Here is a 26,322-nt window from a genome sequence, read left to right on the forward strand (position 1 = left end):
ATATCCCTTTATATGCCATGGGGAGGAGATTTATTCCTCTATAGTTGGCACATATTGCCTTGTCCTCTTTTTTTGTGCACGGGCCACAGGATGCCGAGGTTTCAATCGTTGGGTATGCATTCCTCTGGTCAATTTGTACTAATCAGCTGTTGCAAGCTCCTGACCAGCAACTGACCACCAGTCTTGAATAGTTCGGCTGGTAATTCATCGGCACATGCTGCTTTATTACTCTTCAGCCGATTGATTGCTATTCTGACCTCATCTTGGCTACGTGGTATATACTGTATATCGTCATCTATTATTGGTTCTGGCGTATCTTCTTCAACAGCACTATTTGATACCAGAAGCTTTTAGATATAGCTTCCATATATATTTTGGTCCCGTTTAACATAAATGGTGCACCAAACTCCTAATGTTTGTCCGATAACACGAAATTTTGCACAACGTATCAAATTGAGACTTCAATAACGGGTTCTGTTGAAATTGGTGCAGATGCAGCCATAGCTTTCATAGGTATTTCGAACGGGTGTCCGATTGAGATTAAATTTTTGGACAGTGCGGCGTAACGAATAGCGTGTATCAATATTGCTATAAAACGTTTTCCATCAATTTGTCCCATGTCACGCAGACGACTCTTAGTTGGTTAGTTGGTATACAATATATACCATAATCTCTTATTGGTTCTGGGGTATCTTCTTCACCATAACTATTTGATACCAGAAGCTTTACAAAATGCGCCTTCCAGATCCTCAATACACTGTATGTATCTGTTATCAGATTTACAACTTCATCTCTACAGAAGCATGTGGCTGCACAAAAGACTTCGGTTTGGTGTTTTACTCTATCTCCATGTCTCCCCTATACGCTGTGTTTTTCGCCTCAGTAGCATTACGACATTCTGGATCGTACCATGGATTTCTTCATGGTGGTTTTTGGTACCCAAGTGTTGCTTTTGCTGCAGTTTGTAGGTAGTGGGTAATTCTTTGCCATTGTGTTTTTTAATATTATTATTGGGACAAGGAATGCTTGCGTCAAGCAAGTGGGTAAGTTTGGCGGAGTAGGCTTATGCTACCTATTGATTTTTTGCAGCTTTTCGACATAGAGTTCCCGTATCGTGTTTGATCACACCTTTTCTGTTACATTAAGACTGCCTTGGCTGCCACAAGGTAATGATCCGAATCGATATTCGCTCCTCCTTCCGCTTTTTGCATTAAAGTCTCCTAGCAGAATTTTAATGTCATGTCATTCTGTTTGTAGGCGCTCGTAAAATATGTCATTGGTCTGTCCATTTTTGTCTTCGGTCGGAGAATGGGCGCAAATGAGACTGATGTAGAAGAACATCGCTTTTATACGGATTATAGTAATTCATTCATGTGCTAGAGCGAATTAGAGACGAGGTATTTTATTCTCCTATTAACCATAAATCCGCAGTCAAATTCATGTCTGGTTCATTGGCAGCTAAAATACAGGGCGTATTCAAAACTAAATATTTTTTAATATATCCACGTCTGTAGTCAACATGTTTGCATATCACAGAATATATTTCCTGTTAATCTTTGCATTTGAGTTTTTAGAAATATTTAAACCCTTTCAAAGAATCACCCATTGTGCATTGTATGAATGCAACAAAATTATGTCACAAAAAATCTTGACCATATGTTAAGAAACAATGTAAAAGATGCCTTGTCTTCCTTATAATTTTAGTTTTTGAATGAAAAAAAAAAATAGTATATTGTTTAAAATTATAGTGATCTATCTATGTTAAATAAATACAAAGTATTTTTAAAATTTAAATACATAAATTAAAATAATAGACAATTGTCAAAGTAGTGAACCTTGGTACTTGACAACAATTATAATAATTTGAAAATATAGAAAATAATATCTCATCAATGTCAGTGAAATGCGGGGAAAGTGTGAGGGACACAAACCTGTCAACGTCTGTCATTTATTTTAATTTAGAAGAAGTGACTGAATGAGATTTTGGAATTTTTAAAGAATGCTAAATTAAAAACCAGTAAGGAAAGTTCTAAAGTCGGATGGGGTCGACTATATGATACCTTCACCACTTTGGGTAAATACAAAAGATATCTACAATGCCTTGTAGGTAGAACAGACATAGGATCTTTGGAGGACCGTTGTGATGGAATCGGGCAAAATTAAATGCTCTCTAGATAGATATTTGAACCAATTGAAAAAACACATACCATTCTGAAATCAATGAAAATTGCATGTCAAACGGGCTGTCTTCGATTCTTTGGTGTACCATTTGTATGAGATCGGGATGGGAGCTATATATATATATATATAAACATATGGACCTAATTGAGCAACCATTGCATACACCATTTGTTGTTAGTTATCACTCTATATTTAATTTAATACCCTCTGTCAAATTTCATGCAAATCGAACAAAAATAGGCCCTTCATCCAAATCGGATCATAAATACGACCTGTAGTTTGTTCACAAAAATACATGGACGGACAGACAGACGGACAGACGCACATGCGTCAATCGACTCAGAAAAACTTAACACACATAATTATAGACTTTATTCAGTAAGCTGTGCCAAATTTCGTGCAAATCGAAAGATATATAGGGGCTTTGGTGCACCATTTACATTAAATCGGACGAAAATATATATGGGAGCTATATATAAATCTGAACCGATTTTCAGGAAACTTAACACACATCATTCTATACCTAATTCATTACGCTGTGCCAAATTTAGTGCAAATCGAAAGATATACAGAGAGTTTGGTATACCATTTACCTTAAATCGGACGAAAATATATATGGGAGCTATATCCAAATCTGAACCGATTTTCAGGAAATTTAACACACATCATTCTGTAACTAATTCATTACGCTGTGCCAAATTTCGTGGAAATCGAAAGATATATAGGTATTTTGGTGCAGCATTTACCTTAAATCGGACGAAAATATATATGGAAGCTATATCAAAATCACGGCCGATTTTCAGGAAACTTAACACACATTGTTCTAGACCTAAATCATTAGGCTTTACCAAATTTCGTTCAAATCGAAAGATATATAGGAACTTTTGTGCACCATTTACATTTAATCGGACTAAAATATATATGGGAGCTATATCTAAATCTGAACCGATTTTCAGGAAATTTAACACACATTGTTCTAGACCTAAATCATTAGGCTGTACCAAATTTCGTTCAAATCGAATAAGTGACTTATGCCAAATTTCATCAAATTCGGATAATAAATGCGACCTGTACTTTGTTCACAATTTAACATGGACAGACAGACGGACGGACATGCATAAATCGACTTAGAAAGTGATTCTATGCATATTCTCAAAAGGAACCATGTGTCTATCTCGTTTCCGTTTGCCTGTTACAAACATATGCCCAAAGACATAATACCCTGTACCACAGTGTGGTGAAGGGTATTAAAATGTGGTTCATCGAAATATCGGCTATAGACTCCAATTATTTTTGGACGAAATACATTTCATACAGTTTGTAATTTATTTAAAAATACCCGTCCATCTGACGGTCTCTCTGGTGAGCAGTACGACTAATTCCGAAATGGATAATATATCACCAAATGAGGTATATATACGATCCAAAGCATTACCTTCAATGATGCTCATTTGTCAATATATCATGTGCCTATCTGCGGTTCAAGGTACAACATGACATAATTTGAAAATAATTAAAATTAAAAAAAAGTAAAAGTATTTTTCTCATGTCATGAGAGAGGTTGTGTCTAGGTTATGCTTCCTACTTTTTTTGTTATTATATTTTGGCATCATTTTTACGTCATATGCCACTCACGGTGATCCTCACCGACAAAAACATACATACAGTCACTCTCACCTCTATATTTCATAAATATCGACAGCATACTCAGCTTGTTAGAATTTATTTCTATTCGATGATTTTCCAACTGACATTGACATTTGATTGACATATGAATCATGCAACACACCGACACACCAAACACACATACAATTACTTGGATTTGTTTTTAGACGAGTGCATTCGTCTTTCCTTTTCCCGCCATAAACATTTCAAAATTTTTAAATACAATTTGGGGTTTTAAGCGGGAAATATTTTGTTGATGATGAACAAAAACACAAACGGATATACCATTACCAAAATCCCGAAAAATAATAATAATAACAATAACAACAATGAATTACCATAACAATCATTAAAATACACAATATTAAATGTTTATTTAAATATTTCGTTGTTGGGTGTTTGTAAATATGAAAATTTATTGTTAATTAGCGAGAAAAAAATATGAAATTAGGTTTTTAACGAAATTTTATGACGACATAAACAGTTGTGGGAAAAAAATATGTATGAGTATGAGTCGTCTATGTTGAACCGGAAACATATGTTGTTGTTGCTGTTGTTATGTTGAGGAAGTAATGTTAGTTTTTTGCAAACGTAGGATGCCGATGTGACAGGGTGTTGTAAGACAGATGGAGACGAGAAGTAATAAAATTAGGAAAATATATATTTTGCATGATAGAATCGAGCGTAGGCCCCAGAAGTTGAAAATGCGTAGAGGTATATAAACAAAAACATTTATTAATAATAAAGGGAAATATATCCAGTTACATGATTGAAAACTTTGTTTAATGATTTAAAATTAAATATTTTGAAAAGTATAATTTTATTATTACTTGTTTCTGGCTTGGATTTTTTAACACAAATTTTTTAAGACCAAATATTGACGTAGATTATTTAAAAAAATATTTTTGAAAAAAATATCTAATCGTGGATATTGTTTTATATTTTTTTTCAAAATCCAAAAGCAAAAAAACCCTCCACCATAGTATGGAGGGTATATTAATTTTGTCATTCCGTTTGTAACTCATCGAAATATTCATTTCCGACCCTATAAAGTATATATATTCTTGATCAGGGTAAAATTTTAAGACGATCTCGTCATGTCCGTCCGTCTGTTGTAATCACGCTATCTACTGAAGGAATTGATATAGGGTGCTGAAATTTTGCATAGGGTTGTCTTGTGTCTGCAGGCAGGTCAGGTTCGAAGATAAGATTTATCGGTCCACGTTTAGGCATAGCTTCTATATAAGGGTACCCCCCAATTTTCGATATTTTGGGGTTCTTGAGAGCGTTTTTCAACCGAATTCACTGAATTTGGTATATTGGGTTCCTTTTGGGTACTAAATGTCTCCACAAAAAAGTATAAATATAGGTCCACTTTTTCTGGTAGCCCCCTTATAACGGTACCTCCTAATTTTCAGTATTTTGGGAGTCTTGATCGTATTTTTCCACCGAATTGGCTGTAATTTAGTATTTTGAGTTCTTAATAGGTTCCAAATCTCTCCACAAAAAATTATGAACATAGGTCCATTTTTTCGGGTAGCCCCCATATAGGGGTACCCCCATTTGTGGGTACTAAATGTCTCAAAAAAAAAGTATAAATATAGGTCCATTTTTTCTGGTAGCCCCCTTATAACGGTATCTCCTAATTTTCAGTATTTAGGGCGTCTTAATCGTATTTTTCCACCGATAGGTTCCAAATCTCTACACAAAAAATTATGAACATAGGTATATTTTTTCGGATAGCCCCCATATAAGGGTACCTCCAATTTCCGGTATTTTGTAGTCGTATATGTCCCACCATAAACCCATTATACCAATTTCAGGCTGAATCCCAATTTGTTGTTTTTATAAAAAACAACTATTTATTAGTGGGGAATGTATGACATTGTTTGCCGAGGGGTAAGGCAGGGAAGACTATAGTTTCGGATCACGCCACTGATCCTCATCAGTTCCCTTAGTTTTTTGTTGGGATATCTCCCCAGAAGCTATTGCTTCTATACAAAAAACTTTTCATACCCAAATGTCTCTTGTAACAAAGCGAAGTACTTAGCTGACCAACGACATAAACTGTATGAGAATTTCGCTGGAGCCTCACTTCGAGGTTAACAAGGCATTTACAAACAATTCCATACCTTTCCCACTGTTGTGTGTTGTCACATCGCGACAAAAGCACACAACGACATTTTTGGTGTTGCTAGTATACAGCAACAAACCAAACAGTTTAACCGTGCCTGCGTCTGTGTTTTGGGTTTGATTCTAACCATGCGGTAATATCGAGATAAAAAACTAGAACGTAAGGCTCGATAATGAACTATATCCCGCGTTTAGACCTAGCCCCTGTGTGGGAGGTACCAGAAGGAGTGGACCGATATTCCCCATCTTCGAAATTGAACTAAATTTGGAAGAAATAGTAAGATGACCAAGTTTGGATGAAATCTAAATTTTCTGATTTTGTCCAAAGAAACATAGGGTCTAAAACAAATATATTTCGATGAGGCACATTTTCACCGTGTCAGAGTGTATACACCTTCATTAGCCATAAGACTAAGGGTATAATTATCCATTTTGAAATGTGTGTTATGGTTTACATAATAGATTTGTAGAAATGTCGGTATAGGTCGACTTTTTGGTATTTTCCCTATATTTTCATTTCAACTACCTGTCAGTATATCTATGGTGGAGGATATACAAAATTCGGCCCGGTCGAACTTAACGCTTTTTTTTTTTTTGAAATATATATTTATATACATTTCACCCTACTGTGGTACAGGTTATTATGTCTTTGTGCATATGTTTGTAACAGGCAAAATTAAACGAGATAGACCCATGGTTCATTTAGATAATATGCATAGAATCACTTTTTAAGTCGATTTATGCATGTCCGTCCGTCCGTCGGTCTATCCATGTTAAATTGTGAACAAAGTACCGGTTGCATTTATGATCCGATTTGGATGAACTTTGGCATACGTCACTTATTTGACCCAAGGACGAAGGCTATTGAAAATGGGAAAAGTCGGTTCAGATTTAGATATAGCTCTCATATATATTTTCGTCCGATTTTATGTAAATGGTGCACCAAAGTCCCTATATATCGCTCGATTTACACGACATTTGGTACAGCGTACTGAATTAACTCAAGAACGATGTTTGTTATGTTTCGTGGAAATCGGTTCAGATTTAGATATAGCTCGTATATATATTTTCGACCGATTTTATGTAAATGGTGCACCAAAGTACCTTTATATCGCTCGATTTGCACAAAATTTGGCATACCGTAATGAATTAAGTGTAGAATGATGAGTGGTAAATTTCGGGAAAATCGGTTCAGATTTAGATATAGCTCCCATATATATTTTCGTAAGATATATAGAATAAGATATATAGAATAAGTAAAAATGCATAGGCCAGCCAGGGAATGACTTTTGTTTCATTACAAAATTATTGTATAGATTTTTATTTTAAGTGAACTCCCCAATTTCAAACAATAATGGTTAATATCGAAACAGGGTTCTTACTATTGGCGGGTCAGGACTACTCAGCCAGAATGCTCATTTCTTGTAATAACTCTTTTTGGCCAGATATAGACTTGGAATAATCTTAAATATTTTCCCAATGAACGTGTACAATTTGTCTACAATAATTAATAAAATTATTCAAGTGTTTAATAATATCCATGTTCGGTTGATCGATATACCCTCCGTTTGTTGGTCAAAAAAAAAAACCGGACGAAATAATTCAAATGAAATTAGGCATTATTGATTTGATACAACAATAGACAAAATCCTAGGAATTTTGGAGAATCGCCAAATTTTAATCCTTTCTTATTGTTAAATTTCGGGATATAAATGCATTTTGAAAGGGTTTCGTTCAATTCCATCAATTATACGTTCGCCAATCGACAAGAAGGGAATCGACAAAATTGAAATAAATTAAAATAACTGCAAACTCTTGAAGAATTATATAAAACATATTTTTATTGTACTAATACATATTTATTTTTGTTTGTATGTAGGAACATACATATCTACATGTAATGTGGAATATCTTCGTTATCTGCAATTGGCTAGAAGCGCATTTTTCTCTTAGTTTATGCATAAATTTGTACTCATGTTGATGTTGTACGATGTTGTTGTTCTTATTTCGTTGGACAGTACCAATCGTATAAATTCAAAAAAACCTGCAAAGAAGAAACATGTTTGGCTTCTTATCTCTGTCATATGGTCCTGTTTGTTTAGAATGGATTTAGGGCACAACGAATTGTCTGTTGAAGAAAACGAAACAAATAGAAAAAATAATAACAACAAAAAATATTTAAATACAAACGGCATTTGTCTGCTTCATAGTCTGTCGGTGTGTCTTTCGATGTGCATGAAGCATAAGTCTTCTTCTTTCCCATATATCTATGCATATATTTGTCGACCGCATGTACAACAACGTCATGTTCTATAAACTACAACAAACAAATATTTTCTTCAATTCAATAAATTTTTTTTTTTTTTTTTTTTTATGTATATATATATATATATATATATATGGAGCTTAAGTTGTATTTTTTCGTGTGTGTCTGTCTATCTTTTATTTTGAATTTTTTAAAAGCCTTTTATTTCAAATAAATAAAAAAAATATTTCCATTCATTCCCTCAAACTATCAATCAGCCACAGGTGTATGTACCATCAATGTACATTACCTCTACACTTCTCATCATTCACTTGTTTTTCCAGTCCATCAACATTTCTCTTGAAAATATCGAATTGTATTTTTAGAATGTAAAGCACTCTGCCACACATACCGACCACAGGTGTACGGCTGCTGGCTCTTGTGAAATATATTTCAATTATTTTTCAGAATATCTGAATGTTGAAAATGTAAAATTCGTATTTTATTTGGTATTAAATGGATACAACCAGATCGAATATGAATTTGTATTGTAATCGGCTTAAATCGATTTATTTAATTAAAGCTGAAAGAAAAAGGATTAAAGTCGAAGGGGGTCCATAACAGTGCACCCTATACCATTTATATTTTTTATACCCCTCACCCTGCACCACACTATGGTACCGAGTATTATGTATTTATGCATATGTTTGTAATAGGCAAAAGAAAACCAGATAGACCCATAGTTCCTTTTGAGAATATGCATATAACCACTTTCTGAGTCGATTTATGCATGTCCGTCCGTCCAAAGTACAGGTCGCATTTATAATCCGATTTGGATGAAATTTGGCACAGCTCATTTGTTTGTCCCAAGGACGAACCCTATCATAATTGTGAAAAATCGGTTCAGATTTAGATATAGCTCCCATATATATTTTCGACCGATTTAAGGTAAATGGACCCTATATATCTGTCGATTTGTACGAAATTTGGCATAGCGTAATGAATTAGGTCTAGAATGATGTGTGTTAAGTTTCCTGAAAATCGGTCCAGATTTAGATATGGCTCCCATATATATTTTCGTCCGATTTAATGAAAATGGTACACCAAAGTCCCTATTTATATTTCGATTTGCACGAAATGTAGGATAACGTACTGAATTGAGCCTAGAGTAATGTCTGCCAAATTTCGTGTAAATCGGTCCAGATTTAGATATGGCTCCCATATATATTTTGGTCCGATTTAATGTAAATGGTGCACCAAAGTCCTTATATATATTTCTATTTGCACGAAATTTGGAATAACTTACTGAATTGAGTCTAGAACGATGTCTGCCAAGTTTCGTGAAAATCGGTTCAGATTTAGATATAGCTCCCATATATAGTTTCGTCCGATTTCATGTAAACGGTTACCAAAGTCCCTATATATCTTTCGATTTGCACGAAATTTGGCATAACGTACTAAATTGAGCCTAGAGTGATGTCTGTCAAGTTTCGTGAAAATCGGTCTAAATTTAGATATAGCTCCCATATATAGTTTCTTCCGATTTAATGTAAATGATGCTCCAAAGTCCCTATATATCTTCCGATTTGCACGAAATTTGGCATAGAGTACTGACTTAGGTCTAGAATGATGTGTGTTAAGTTTTCTGAAAATCGGTTCAGATTTAGATATAGCTCCCATATGTAATTTCGTCCGATTTCGTGTAAATGGTACACCAAAGTCCCTATTTATATTTCGATTTGCACGAAATTTGGCATAACGTACTGAATTCAGACTAGAGTGATGTCTGTCAAGTTTCGTGAAAATTGGTCCAGATTTAGATAAAGCTCCCATATATATTTTCATCCGATTTAATGTAAATGCTGTACCAAAGTCCCTATAAATCTGTCGATTTGCACGAAATTTGGCATGACGTACTGTATTAAGCCTAGAGTGATGTCTGCCAAGTTTCCTGAAAATCGGTTCAGATTTCAATAGAGCTCCCTTATATAGTTTCGTCCGATTTCATGTAAATGGTGTATCAAAGTCCCTATATATCTTTCGATTTGCACGAAATTTGGCATGACGCACTGTATTAAGCCTAGAGTGATGTCTGCCAAGTTTCCTGAAAATCGGTTCAGATTTAGATATAGCTCCCATATATATTTTCGTCGGATTTAATGTAAATGATGCACCAAAGTCCCTATATATCTTTCGATTTGCACGAAATTTGGCACAGTGTAATGAATTAGGTCTAGAATGATGTGTCTTAAGTTTCGTGAAAATCGGTTCAGATTTAGATGTAGCTCCCATATATATTTTAGTCTGATTTTAGGTTCAGATTTAGAAATAGCTTCCATATATTTTTGTCAGATTTAATGTAAATGATGCACGTAATGAATTAGGTCTAGAATGATGTGTGTTAAGTTTCCTGAAATAGGTTCAGATTTAGATATAGCTTCTAAATCTGACCAAATGAAAAATTTTGTATCGGTTGCAGAATTACATGTTTAGGGATCCAATATCATTTTACTGGTCCTTCAAAAATTCGACTTCTGTTAGGATTCTGTTGAATATGCCAAAGTGGTGAAGTGTATCGTAAAGTAGGCCCCGTCCGACTTTACTGCTTTCCTTATTGTTTTTTTTTTCTAAATTCGCTTTTGAGATTCATTATGTTGCATTCAACATTGTTGTTCAGTACTGAAGCAAATTTAAAATGCATTATTAATAAAAATAGAACTCTCTATTATTTACTGCCAAAAATCTAAAGCAAATGTCTGCAGATTAGCAACAATATTAGGAAATCAAAATGCAGTCATCAAAATGAATTGTCTATTGTCAACACAGAAAAAAAATCAAACAAATAATCTAATTAATTATAAATGTTGGCGCAAGCATTCAGCATAGCGAAATATAAAATTCTGCAGAACATTTACATTTTTTGTTGTTCACCCCCACAGTAAAAATTGCAACAATGACAAATATAAATTACAAATAATGCTTTAAAATATAATTCTAAAATAATATTTTGTAACCAAGTGACTAATAATGTTCCTCCTATTTGCCTTCAAATATTTCTTTTCAGGTTACCAAAAGTATTCACCTGCCATTGACGACAAGTCTATCATCGGCGCCACGTGTGCTGATGTGTAGTGCTTCTGTGGGTACCGAAGCCTCTGTGACACTACATCTAAGAGATGTCAATTCCAATGATTCCAATTTATCGTCCGCCTCATCAGCAGCCTCAGCGTCACATTACATCAGTCACAATCACACACAGTCGGCCCAACAACAGCATCAGCAGCAGCAACAGCACCAACATTCGCAGCAGCAACAGCACCAACATTCGCAGCAGCATCAACACCAGCTACAGCAACAGCAATCGTCACCGGCACAGTCACAGACGACGTCGACCAGTGCAAATACGGCCACAACACTGGATAATGCATTAACCATTGGTTATCCAGATCCAGAAATGTTGGCTGATGTCTTGGGAACATTACAAACAGCGTGTAAGTACAAAGGGTTTATTTTTTTTTCTTTTTTAAAGATGTGTTACTTTGATTTTGGAAATAAATATTTAAATGAAATAAATAATCAAAATGCACGTCTGAATAGGCCTTGGAAAGATCTACAACTTGGATAGGCCTTGTCTTAGATAAGCCTTGAAAACATATAAAAAATGAAAAACACGCCTTGGATAGTCCTTAAAAAATATCCTTTGAAACTTCCACGCCTTGGATAGTCCCTGAAAAAATATTCTTTGAAACTTCCACGCATTGGATAGGTCTTAAAAAAATATTCTTTGAAACATCCACGCCTTGGATAGGCCTTGAAAAAATATTCTTTGAAACACTCACGCCTTGAATAGGCCTTGAAAAAATATTCTTTGAAACATCCACGCCTTGGATAGGTCTTGAAAAAATATTCTTTGAAACATCCACGCCTTGGATAGGCATTGAAAAAATATTCTTTGGAACAACCACGCCTTGGATAGGCCTTGAAAAAATATTCTTTGAAACAACCACGCCTTGGATAGACCTTGAAAAAATAATCTTCAAAAAATCCACTTCTTGGATAGGCCTTGAAAAAATATTCTTTGAAACATCCACGCCTTGGATAGGCCTTGAAAAATATTCTTTGAAACATCCACGCCTTGGATATGTCTTGAAAAAATATTCTTTGAAACATCCACGCCTTGGATAGGCCTTGAAAAAATATTCTTAGAAACATCTACGCCTTGAAAAAATAATCTTTGAACCATCCACGCCTTGTATAGGCATTGAAAAAATATTCTTTGAAACACCCACGCCTTGGATAGGTTTTAAAAAATTTTTCTTTGAAACATCCACGCCTTGGATAGGCCTTGAAACAAATATTCTGTGAAACATCCACGCCTTGGATAGGCCTTGAAACAAATATTCTGTGAAACATCCACGCCTTGGATAGGCCTTGAAAAAATACTCTTTGAAAAATCCACGCCTTGGATAGGCCTTGAAAAAATATTCTTTAAAACATCCACGCCTTGGATAGGCCTTGAAAAAATATTCTTTAAAACATCCACGCCTTGGATATGCCTTGAAAAAATATTCTTTAAAATATCCACGCCTCTTTTAGTCTTTGAAAAAATATTCATTAAAAAATCTACGCGTTATTTAGGCCTTGAAAAATCATTGTTTAAATAATCCACGCCTTGTATAGGCCTTAAAAAAATATTCTTTGAAACATCCACGCCTTGGATAGGCCTTGAAAAATATTCTTTGAAACATTCACGCCTTGGATAGGCCTTGAAAAAATATTCTTTGAAACATCCACGCCTTGGATAGTCCTTGAAAAATATTCTTTGAAACATCCACGCCTTGGATAGTCCTTGAAAAATATTCTTTGAAACATCCACGCCTTATTTAGGCCTTGAAAATTATTTTTGAAGAAGTCCACGCCTCTTATAGTCCTTGAAAAAAATATTCTTTGAAACATCCACGTCTTGTATAGGCATTTGAAACATCCACGCCTTGGATAGGCCTTAAAAAAATATTCTTTGAAACATCCACGCCTTGGATAGGCCTTGAAAAATATTCTTTGAAATATCCACGCCTTGGATAGGCCTTGAAAAAATATTCTTTAAATAATCCACGCCTTGGAAAGGCATTGAAAAACATTCTCCTTATAGTCCTTGAAAAAATATTGTTTGAAACATCCACGCCTTGGATAGGCCTTGAAAAATATTCTTTGAAATATCCACGCCTTGGATAGGCCTTGAAAAAATATTCTTTAAATAATCCACGCCTTGGAAAGGCATTGAAAAACATTCTCCTTATAGTCCTTGAAAAAATATTGTTTGAAACATCCACGCCTTGGATAGGCCTTCTCAAAAATATTCTTAAAAAAATCCACGCCTTGCATAGGCCTTGAAAAATATTCTTTAAAAAATCCACGCCTTGCATAGGCCATCTCAAAAATATTCTTTAAAAAATCCACGCCTTGGATAGACCATGAACAAATATTCTTTAAAAAGTCAACGCCTATATAGAAAACCAATACATTTTTTTTTTTTAATTTGTTTTTGCAGCTTTGAAAAATACCAGCGTCAGTGCCAGTGATAGTACAAAAGTGAATTCCGCCAAAGTGAATAGTAGCAACATCCCCAGCAGCAACAACAACAACACCAGTGATAATACAATAATTCACACAAGTTTAAATGGTTCATTGAAGAATCGGATTACCATTAGTAAACGTACCTCCCCCAGTAATAACAACAACAACGGTAGTAACAACAACAGCAGCAGCAACAATGTAACAAATATTGGCAACAAAGTTATAGCATCTGGCGTACAAACCGTTTCAACGTCCACCAATACCACACCGACAAGTGTGAATAAAACCAATAGTTATATAAAAAATTGTCTAATACGCAGCAGCAGTTGCAGCAACACCACCAACATTACATCATTGGCTCAGATAATGAGCAATAGTAGTACGTCGGGAAATGGCAACAACAACAGCAGTAACAGCAACTCCAACAGCAACAACAACTCTTTGAATTCCCTTAATCATCATTCGAATGGTACTTTGTTACAACAACTTAGCACTCAAAATAATAGTAGCAACAACACTTCCAACAACAACAACAGTTGCAGCAACAGCAATTTCAGTTCGAGCAGCAACGATAGTTGCTTTAGCTATAGCAGCAACAGCAGTAGTGGTAACTCAATTGCCCGCAGCATAACATCGTTAAGTCACGGTGCAAGAAAAGTTCCTTGCGGCCCATTGTCGTCATCATCATCGTCGGCGTTGTCACAATCTCCCACGGTAGTGGGAGGAGCAACAGTAGCAAATAATAATAATAGCAACAACAACAGCAGCGTTGCAAATTCTGCGAAAATCTTAAAGAAAAATCGTTCAAAGATTTCGGCGCCCAGTCGTCACGGTCCGCAGCAGTGTCAGGTGAGATAAAAAAAAATGATTTTGATTTTAAAAATTTACTACCAAATTTTTATACGCCTAACAATAAGGTGGAGATTAAAATTGTCATTTTGGTTTGAACATCTTGAAATATTCACTGGGGATCCTATTGAATATATGTAGATTTAGCCAAATCACGCCTCTTCTAAAACATATTTTTAAAAAATCCATGCCTCTTATAGTCCCTTAAAAGTATATTTTTAAAAAAATCCATGTGTCTTATAAAAACCAGTCGGACGGGGCCGACTATATGATACCCTTCACTTACATACTTACTTAGCTGGCTTGTGACAGAACTTTCGTTCCATAAGCCGAGCTTACAAAAGATTTCCATGCGTGTCGGTCTTTTGCGCAGTTTTTCCAATTTGAAAGACCATTTTCGGCAATATTGTATTCGATTTGATCTTTTCATCGTATTCTTGGCCTTTCCCCTTCTGCGCTTTTATATGCCTTCTGGACTGGGGCATCTTCATCTATTCTCACAACATGACCTAGCCAAAGTAGTCGCTGCAGCTCAATACGTCTAACAATGTCGATGTCCGAGAATAGCTGGTACAACTCATGGTTCATTCGACGGCGATATTCACCGTCAACGCAGATCGGCCCATAGATATATCGGAGAATGTGTCTATCAAATACTTCAAGAGCTGCCTCATCTGCTTGCGTAAGTACCCATGCTTCAGATCAATATAACAGCACGGGTAGTATCAGCGTCTTGTAGAGTGTGAGTTTGGTCTGGCGGGAAGTGGCCTTGCCTTTGAGTTGTTTGCTCAGACCATAGTAGCATCTCTTGGCCATCACTATCCTTCTCCGAATTTCAAAACTGATGTCATTCGTTTTATTTATGGCGGTATCAAGGTATATAAAATCTTTGACTACCTCGAAACTGTAATTCTCAAGTTCCACAACTGGTCCGAGTGTACTGGACGTCTTGCCCGTTGATACCATCAGCTTGGTCTTCTCGCCGTTTACAGCCAGACCCACTTTGGCAGACTCCTTCTCAATTTGTTCAAAGGTGGCTCTCATTGTTCGATGTCATCAGCGTAGGCGAGTAACATGTGTTGTTTGGTGTATAGAGTGCCATTTCTGTTCACTTTTGCCTTCCGTATGACTTTTTCCAGCAGGATGTTAAAAAGGTCACACGACAAACCATCACCTTGTCTGCATCCTCGTTCGTTATTAAAGAGAGGTCATTTCCGACTTTAATTGCTGATCTTGTGCCTGTTAAAGTATCCTGTATAGCCGAATTAATTTTGCAGGAATGCCAAACGCAGACATGGCTTTATACACCTCTGAACGGATAAGGCTGTCGAATGCGGCTTTATAGTCGACGAATAGGCGGAATGTGTCGATGTGTTTTTCGTGGGTTTTTCCAGGATTTGGCGCAGAGTTAAAATCTGGTCAATAGTAGATTTGCCAGGTCTGAAGCCACATTGGTATGGTCCAATAATGTCATTGACCATTGGCTTCAGTCGTTCACACAGTACGTTGGATAACACTTTATATGCGATGGGAACTATCCCTCTATAGTTGGCACATATCGTCTTGTCTTCTTTTTTGTGCAAGGGACACAAGATGCTGAGGTTCCAATAATTTGGCATGCATTCTTTTAGCCAAATTGTACAAATCAGCTGGTGCATGCTCCTGACCAGCATCTGAGCACCACTCATGAATAGTCGATAACCCGTTGGCTCCTGCTGCTTTATTGTCCTTGAGCTTTTATGACCTCATCTTGGCTAGGTGGTATAAACTCTATACCATCATCTATTATTGGTTCTGGGGTATCTTCTTCACCGCCACTATATCATACCAGAAGCTGCCATTAGGTTTCCTTTTTCATCTCTACAGGAGGATATGCCTGCACCAAAGCCTTCGGTTTGGTGTTTTACTCGTTGGTAACATTTCCGGACTTCATTCTAACTCCTGTACATCTCGATTTGCTCACGCTCACGTTTTTCTTGTTCTTTCTTCTTTTTTCTGAAAACACGTTTCTCCTCTCACCTTTTCTCCCGACAATTCTACATCACATTACGTGTTGCTACTGTCTGCAGGGTTGCCCTATACGCTGCGTTTTTCACATCACTATCATTACGACACTCCTGATCGTACCATGGTTTTCTTGGTGGTGGTTTTTGGTACCCAAGTGTTGCTTTTGCTGCAGGGAGGGAGTGGACAATTCTTTGCCATTGTGCTTCTATACTATTTTCGGGACAATAAGTGCTTTCTTCAAGCAGGTGGGTAAATTGAGCGGAGTAGACCACGGCTACATGTTGTGTTTGCAGCTTTTCGAAGTCGAGTTTCCGTTTTGTGTTAAATCGCACCTTTGCTTGTACATTAAGACGTGTGCGTACCTTGGCTGCCACAAGGTAATGGTCCGAATCGATATTCGCTTCTCAGATCGATCGGACGTCTAAAACACTGGATGAATGCCTTCCGTCTATCACAACATGATCAATTCGATTTCTCCTTGCTTGATCAGGAGAGATCCAGTTGGCCTTGTGTATATCGAGATTATTGAATCTGTTGCTGCTAACACTATGTTTTTTTCAATCAACCTCATGCCGTTGTCAGATGTTTCTTCATGAATGCTGAATTTTCCGACGGTGCGGCCAAAGATATTTTCCCTTTCGATTTTTGCAATAAAATCTCCTAGGAGAATTTTAATTTCATGGCCAGGGCAACGGTCATATGCTGTTTCTAGGCACTCGTAAAATATGTCTTTGGTCTGTTCGTCTTTATTTTCGGTCGGAGCATGGGCGCAAATGAGACTGATGTAGAAGAACTTCGCTTTTATACGGTTTATAGTCATTCGCTCATCTGCTGGAGTAAATCTGTAGACGAGGTCTTTTATTCTCCTGTTAACCATAAATCCGCAGCCAAATTCATGTCTCGTTTCATGGCAGCTATAATACAGGGCATAATCATCTGAGTTACTTACGCCAAAACGTGTACATCCGCCAAAGCGAAAACTGCGCCTGTTGTGTACAACGTGTGCACATTCCAAGTGCAAATTCGCAGATCGTGGTCCTTTATATGTTTGCGGGGGTCGTCAACATTAGGGGGGTTTGGTTTTCGTTTTCGTAGCTTTTTCATAGTAGGTTGGGTTTTCCGAGAGTGGGCAACTAACCCGACGACTCAACCCATTTTTTTTTATAGATGAAAGAGGGACCAAGATAAGCCTGGACTTCGCCATGTTAAAGTTAATCAGAGCCGTTGCTTGGTATCTATCATCCCCTACGCCACCCCCTTGGAAGAAATATTCTTTAAAAAATCCACGCCTCTTATACTCCTTGAAAATATTCTTTAAAAAAATAGACGCCTCTTATAGTCGTTGAAAAAAAATATACTTTAAAAATCCACGTCTTGTAGTGGTCTTTGAAAAAAATATACTTTAAAAAATCCACGTCTTGGATAGGCCTTGAAAAAATATTCTTTAAAAAATCCACGGCTCATATAGTCCTTGAAAAATATTCTTTAACAAATCCACGCTTCTTATGGACTTTAGACTATGCCTACGCCTCGGCCGAATATATCTTGATTTCTTTTATTTTTTTCTTTAAAATTAACACTGCCATCAGCCGTGTTACTAATTGCTAATTTTTTCGCCATTGTTCACTGAGCGCGTCAACCACTGTGAAGGTCTGCCCGTCAAAAAAACATGTTCTGATCTCATTACTAAGGAAAAATTGCTACCATACATTTCTAATTAAATTGAAAACTAAAGTAACACAATTTTTGAATATTTATTAAAATTTTTTGTTTTGCTATTTTTTTTAGAATTAGTACAACAACTAGTAAAGAAACCTAAGCAAAGCATAGACTTCTTCTCATTTAGTGCGTTTACGCATCATCTTGTTAAGAAAAAAAATTACGAAACTATACCAATTAGTTTCAGCAAAAAAATTGAAAAAAAAAAATGACGAACAATTTCTAAAACATAAAGGAATGTATTTTCTTTTAATTTCATTACGTCTTCGTTCGCTTCATTCTCTTCGTCCGAGACAAGAAAAAATGAAATGTACTTGACAAGATGTGTACAAAAAACATGAATAAACATAAATACACTGAGAAAAAAAATTTTCCAAAAATTATGGATTATTCAATAATTTTTTGAAAAAATAGTACCGATATAGGCTTGGATTTTTAAATTTTTTTTTTGTAGATAAATTCCGGCCAAAGGCATGGATTTTGAAAAATATTTTTTTTCAAGGTAGGTGTGGTTTTAAATAACATTTAGCGAAGAAATATTCCGACCATAGGCGTGGATTTTTAAAGAATATTTTTTTTTCTGACATGGGATTTTTAGGGAATATTTTTTCGCCAAAGGCGTGGTTTTTTAAAGAACATTTTTTTTACCAAAGACATGACTTTTTAAAAAATATTGGCTTTTGGCCCTGCAAATTACTCTATTATTTTTCCCAGTGCATTCTCTATATATATTTTTGGTGTTCATATAGTGGTACTAGCAACAAAAAATAATGAAAAAAGAAATTGCTTCGAGACATGTGTGTATGGATGTATGTCTGACTGTCTATATGTTTGAAGCAAACTACAAACCACAACGCAATTAGTATTAACAGCTGCAACAACAAAAACAGTAACCAATCGTCATAGCCATACCCTTCCGACCACAAGAAAAATTAAACACCGAACCATTCACATGGTTAGACATGGATCCCTGAAACGGAAGGGAAGACGCGGTATAGGATGGCGCATATTTTTTGTATGAATGGATGGCTAAATGTGTAAAGAATAGCAAAAAAAATAGAACAGAATCTAATTTTAAGGCAAATGGAAAAGGGAATGCAGAGGCGGAAAAACGCCACAGCTCGTCATCTAATTAAAACATATTTTTGTTTCAAATATTTTTTGGCGTGGTGGATCCAATTTTTTAAAATGGGTTGTTGTTTCTTTTTTTGGTGGTTTATTTTAATATTTGATGTTAATTTTTTTTCTTATTTTATCTTGTCTCGTTACAGATTTGTAATAAAATTTTTGGAAATGCATCTGCCTTGGCCAAACACAAACTGACGCACAGTGACGAACGGAAATACGTGTGTGTTATGTGCTCAAAGGCATTTAAGCGACAAGATCACTTGTAAGTGTCAATTTTATTAAAATATAAAAAAATATTTTTTTTTTATAAAAGACATTTTTAGGATTAAAGAAAGAAAGTTAATTTTAGAAAAAATGCATAAAATATTTAGAACATAAAACGTCCCATACGAAACTCTTATTAGGTAAAGGTAATGATTATATTTTTTACTACTGAACGAGGTGGAGTACACCCATAGGATTGACATATAGAAAATAATACCAATGGGTCGGTAATATGCTATATGATATCCTACACAACTTTGGAATATAAATCATAGACCCAAAGAATTCTATTGTAACACATTCAAATACGTTCCATTCTGAAGGACGTAGGTGTATTATTTATTTATATGTATTTACATGGCATCGGAAGACAATATATAATATATCAGACCCACATAAAAATCAGAACCGATTTGAACACAGCACTAATCATTTTCGACTCAATACAGTGAGATGTAGCAAATTTCGTGTAAATGAGATAATCCATGGGTCGTTTGGAGCACCATTATGATGAATTCGTACAAACATATATATGAGAGCTATATTTAAATCTGAACCGACTAAGGGTTAGTACAGGTTGAAATTTGTACGCTGTACAAAAGTAACATAATACATTGGGACAATGGTGCACCATTTACATAAAATGGACCGAAAATATATATGGAAGCTATATCTAAATCTGAACCGATTATAACAAATTTCATCGGGATTCATCCTTGGACCAATTAAGGGAACTTCCCATTCACGATTTTAAATTTTTTAAATTTTTTAAATTTTTTATTCGAGGATTTCGAAGGCATACAAATGATTGTGTGCCACTGATTTACCGCTCTACGTTGCTCAAGTGGGACCGCAGCCACCAAGGATTGCCAAGGATACATGCGACGTTTTTTCATAATGTGTGGAAATAAACAGGAAGTGAGGCCTATGCGCCGGATGCCATATCAAATTCACTTTTTTGCCCGACGAACGCACTAGTTTTTAGCCGATATGTGAGAGTTCGTATTGTCATGGCGCACACTAATACTTCTTCTCAGATTGTGCTTTCGAATTTCTCCAAAGACTTCGAAGTCAAACAAATATTGGTGTACCACTCAGAATTGATCGTCCTACGTTGGTGAAGCGTCTCTTGGCCGATTTTGCCGATCAACGGTCGACTATTTGCTTCGAAGTGCTTTTACCATTAACAAATTTCACAGACCATATTGGGGCTACGAAAATTGAAGACCACACATAGTTTTCCATGATGTGTGTGAATTAATAGAAATCATTGGTATTCACGTCAGGGCTTTTGACCTATCCATTTCACGTTTTGGCAGAACAAAACGACACTGGGTTAAGCTGGTGTGTGAGATCGTACATTGTAATGAAGGGCTCCGAAGACTTCGAGGGCAAACAAATTGTGGTGGGGCTTAGATAATAGGTTGCGATTCACGCTTCTATGGAACGAAATAATCGCCACATTACCAGTTTATCAATGGAACAGGCGAAAGGACCAACACGGTCGATTGATTTTTTGTTGTGTGCATACGAATCAACTTCTCGGATGTTTCGGCAACGAAAATCATTGACCATCAAAAATAAGTAATTGGGTGTCAATTACTTCTCGTATGACATATCAATTCCACGTTTTGATCGGTCAAACAAACACTGGTTTGAACTGATGTGTGAGAGTTCCCATTGTCATAGTGTATTGTTCGGTTTTCGAACTTCTCGAGACCAAATTGTGGAGTGCCATTCAGAAATTACCGTTTTACATTGTTAAAACGGAAATGTCGCCATATCAAAGTTTTCGAGTTGCAACTTTTGTTGGATTTGACTCGAATTCGAAGACATACACACTGTCGATTGTTTCGGGCTTATAGGCATACATCCAAAATTCGGCACTGTGTATATTAATACAATTTGGCAATAATCTATAAATGACAAATATTGGTTCGCTTTTTAGGCGGGTTGGGTACGATTTTCAATCAATGTGGCTGTAATATTATATTTTGGATTATCACCATATAAAAAACAGTATGCTGAATATCTGGTATTCTGAGGATTTCAGACACGATTTTCAACAAAATTGTTAATATTTTAACATTTGGGTCTTTACCGCGTTCAGGTATAACCCCAGTGTTTAATATTATGAGGACTTGAAATATGTGTTTCAACCATATAGTCTCTAATTTGATTGTTAGGGTTCACAATTTGTAGCAAAGATTCCTACCAAGAGTTATTAGTATCGTTCCACGTTTATCCGCCATATAACGGCCCTGTCTCATGCTAACTATTTTAATACTCCTAGGCTCATTTTCCCAGCGAGTTGGATTTGTGATATTGTTGGAAAAAAATTTTTAGCATATAACTACACGTTCTGATTGTCGGTATATTGAAGTTTTTTTCCGCATTTTGCAACCTAAGTGGCGGTAATCTGTCATTTCGGTGTATTTGTAAAAATAGGCCCATGATTTCGTACAAAGGTTCCACCCCATTGTCTGTATATTCAGTGTCAAGGCTATAATTTTTATTTCGATCTTGTGATGATGGAAAAATAAATCTGGAAATTTGTATGCCTCCGAAATAGAGTTAAAAACAATCATAAGTGGTTCTCCAAAATTATTTACGGATTTTGTTAGATGTCTATTTAAAATGAAACATAAAAACTATTTTTTTATTGAAGACCTATAAATCCGTAAACGATACTACAAACCTATGAAACCCCAGACAAATATTTCGTCATGTTTAAAAATAAATCCCAAACTTATACCCTTATACCCTCCTCATTTTTTTTATCATTTTCTTAATGTTTATGGAAATAAAACGCCCATAAAATTTGTCAGAAATTCCATCAATTTGTTGTTGTTCTCTTTGTTGTGATATGACACATATTACGACATGAACTAATATTCCACCTGACGATTATGATATTTGTGTGTGCGTTTTATTTTTCCTATTTTTATTTTTTAGTAAAACATTTTTCCATGACATGACATGACACGACACGATACTTTACATTGACTTTTTGCCTTCGTCTTCTAATTTTCTTCACCTTCTTCATCATCTTTCGGCATTTGACATATGCTTATCAACCGAAAATGTGTCTCACCCACTTAAATCATTTCCGGCACGGTGATGAATTTCCTCTGACAGCTACTAAAAAAATCTGTTAACACGTGGCACAATGTGACGCCAACAAATCAAAAACATTTTTAAACCAACAACAACAAAAATAGAGATTTTTTATCCACACATTTTAATAGACAACAAAAAATAAACATTTTTTTAAGATGCCACACAATTGTCATAATCAGATAATAAAAACATAAATGGATATTGGGGTGGATATGCTTCGAGAATTAATTTTTTATACCATGGATTGAGGTCTGATTGTTTCTATAGCAAATCATTCGCCCTTTGTTAAACTGAAGTCGGGTTTTTTTAATAGAAAGTTCATCCTCAGGTGAAATGAAGTCGGATTTGTTTCTACAGAAAAACAGTTGTTCTCAGTTGATGTGATGTATCCGATTTTTTCTATAGGAATCAGTCATCGTCACATGAGTGAGGTCTGATGAGGTCACATGAGGAAAACTGCGTCATTACTTGAACTGAGGTCGGATTTTTCTCTATAGGAAACCAGTCGTCCTCAGCTGAACTGAGCCCTGAATTTTTTTCTATAGAAAAACAGTCGTCATCACTTGAACTGAGGTCGAAATTTTTCCTATAGAAAAAAAGTCGAAATTTTTCCTATAGAAAAAAGTCGAAATTTTTCCTAAAGAAAAAAAGTCGTCCTCAGTTGAACTGAGTTCGAAATTTTTTCTATAGAAAAACAGTCGTCCTCAGGTGAACTGAGGTCGAAATTTTTTCTATAGAAAAACAGTAGTCCTCAGGTGAACTGAGGTCGAAATTTTTTCTATAGAAAAACAGTCGTCCTCAGGTGAACTGAGGTCGAAATTTTTTCTATAGAAAAACAGTCGTCCTCAGGTGAACTGAGGTCGAAATTTTTTCTATAGAAAAACAGTCGCCCTCAGGTGAACTGAGGTCGGATTTTTTGCTATAAACACATGCCCTCAGTTGAGCTACGTCGATTTTTTTTTTATAGAAAAACATTTTTTCATAGAAAAGAAAATAGCGGCCCTGCCAAACTTAGCTACTTTTTTAATCGTTTGTTTAATTGTTGACACAAATCCCCACTTTCGAATCTCCTTCCAGAAATGGACATATGATGACCCATCGGAACAAAAAACCATATGAATGTAAAGCTGAAGGTTGTGGCAAATCATATTGTGATGCACGATCCCTGAGACGACATACCGAAAATCATCACGCCGGCATTGTAACCCCACACCAGAATCAAACACTCTCCGGATCGCAAAATAATAATTCCAATTCGAATTTAAGTTTATCCCCGGCTACTGCAAATGGTAAGCATCCCGAACATATCAAAATTACAAATATAACACAAATCGATCTATCCGTTTTAGGTGATGCCAGTTCACCGGATGGTGCCACCTGTCTAGGAACATATCTCTCAAATGGTGGCACAGTAGTTGATGCTGCCACTGGTCTAGCTTTAACCGAAGAAGAATTGAAAGCTTTAAATGTACCACTGAAGACAACCAGCGTAACGCTATTGTCACCCACCTCTACAACCACCTCGTCATCAATGTCGTCGACGTCATCGTCAGCAAGTAGTCTAACCTCTGGCCCAGGTGCCACAATAACCCTAACCGATAACAGTGGAAATATGGAGGGAGATGGTTTAACCCGCGAACAATTGGATTTGATCAGTAAAATTATGCGGCAGACGAAGCAGACAACGGCCCAGGTTACGGTGTCGTCACCCACCAGTTCCCAGTCATATAAAATCGATACAAATCCCCAGCCAAATCAGCAGCAACAAGTGCAAACACCAAGGCCCAGGACTTGGAATATGCAATTGGTAGGAATCGAATACATTTTTGATCGGAATTCAAATAATTCGATTTGTTGTATTTCAGCTCAACTCCTCCCAAAATGTGGCCATCACCGTGGATGAAATCACCACAGATTCAAATGCGGTGCCCACAGAGGCCACAGTCGTCACCACCAAAGTCAAAGAGGAAGAAATCGACATTGACCTTTCCAATGCCATGTCCACCAATCCCCAACTTTTTAATTTGGTAAAAATCGATCAAAAGCCAGTCGAATGTAATCTTTGCCATCGTAAATTTAAAAATGTACCCGCCCTGAATGGCCATATGCGTCTGCATGGTGGCTATTTTAAAAAGGATCCCGAAACGAAGAAGAGTGAAAAGAAGGAGAACAGTGGACCGCCGCTGCAGACGGCCAGCATTGGTGTGCGAGCCTTGATAGAGGAGAAGATCATTAGCAAGAGGAGTAAAGATTTGAATAAGGTAAGTGCGAAGGGACCAGGGTGGTATAAATACCTTCATTCTCAGGTGAACTGAGATCAGTTTCTTTTTTAAATAATCGTAATAATAAAATAATCGGTGATTTTTTCTGTAGAAAAATAGTCGTCCCCGGGTGAATTGAGGACGATTTTTTTATAGAAAAAATAGCCATCCTTTTGTGAATTGAGGTCAGATTTTTTAATAGAAAAACAGTCGTCCTCGGTGAACTGAGGTCGGATTTTTATTGTAAAAAATATTCGGTCTTAGATAAACTGAGATTGGACTTTTTCTATAGAAGAATGGTAATCCTCAAGTGAACTGAGGTCCGATTTTTTTATAAAAAAATTCGGACTTTTCTATAGAAAAATAGTCCCCAGATGAGCTGAGGCCGGAGTTTTTCTGAACCGAAATTAGGTGAAGTCGTATTTTTTTAGTCGGTGGTTGGAGTTTTTTTCTATAGAAAAATAATCATCCTCAGGGGAAATGAGGTCGGATTTTATCTATACAAAACTTCTGATTTTTTTCTATAGAAAAATAATTGCCCCAGGGGAACTGATGTCAGATTTTATTTCTATAGAGAAATTTTCGTCCTCAGGTGAACTGAGATCGGATCTCTTTATACAAAAATATAGTCGTCCAGCGATGAAAAATATCTGAGATCGAAATTCTTTTCTATACAGAAGTATTGACCCTCTGTTTGAACTTCGTTCGGATTTTTTTTATAAAAATAGACTTCCTCGGGTGGACAAAGGTCGCTTTTTCCTATAAACAATAATCGTCTTCAGGTGAATTGAGGTTTGATTTGTTTCTATAGAAAAATAGTTGACCTTAGTTGAAACTGAGGACCGATTTTTTCTTAGGTGATCTGAGGCTAGATTTTTTCTATACATAAACAGTCGATCTCCGATGAACTGATGTCTGATTTTTTTCTATGGAAAAAAGCTCATCCTCAGGTGTTCTGAGGTCTGAATTTTTTTGTAAAGAAAAAAGTCGGACCTCAGGTACACTGATGTCTGGAAAGTAGTCCACCTTCAAGTGAACAGAGGTCTGAATTTGTTTCTATAGTAAAGTTCGCCCTCCTCTGAGCTAAGGTCTTCCTCAGATGAATTTAAGTAAAAGTCCTACCTCAGGTGAACTGAAGTTTGCGATTTTATCTAGAGGAAAAAATCGTCCTAGATT

General features: G+C 36.1%; 1 protein-coding gene across 1 annotated transcript in view; it reads left to right on the forward strand.

Moving 5' to 3' along the window:
• The first annotated feature begins 1,022 nt into the window (after window positions 1-1,022).
• Window positions 1,023-26,322, forward strand: part of LOC133332699 (serine-rich adhesin for platelets-like) — a 39,411-nt gene continuing 14,111 nt past the window's right edge. The window contains exons 1-10 of the mRNA XM_061541078.1: window positions 1,023-1,043; window positions 11,289-11,450; window positions 11,583-11,713; window positions 13,897-14,405; window positions 14,457-14,493; window positions 14,551-14,647; window positions 19,645-19,763; window positions 23,963-24,174; window positions 24,235-24,692; window positions 24,751-25,146. Coding sequence (XP_061397062.1) covers window positions 1,023-1,043; window positions 11,289-11,450; window positions 11,583-11,713; window positions 13,897-14,405; window positions 14,457-14,493; window positions 14,551-14,647; window positions 19,645-19,763; window positions 23,963-24,174; window positions 24,235-24,692; window positions 24,751-25,146 — 2,142 coding nt within the window. The remainder of the gene's footprint in view (window positions 1,044-11,288; window positions 11,451-11,582; window positions 11,714-13,896; window positions 14,406-14,456; window positions 14,494-14,550; window positions 14,648-19,644; window positions 19,764-23,962; window positions 24,175-24,234; window positions 24,693-24,750; window positions 25,147-26,322) is intronic.

Source organism: Musca vetustissima, unplaced genomic scaffold (assembly GCF_032173495.1).
Source record: "Musca vetustissima isolate MV318-11 ecotype Yass unplaced genomic scaffold, APGP_CSIRO_Mvet_v1 utg336450, whole genome shotgun sequence".
NCBI classification, from domain to species: Eukaryota; Metazoa; Arthropoda; class Insecta; order Diptera; family Muscidae; genus Musca; species Musca vetustissima.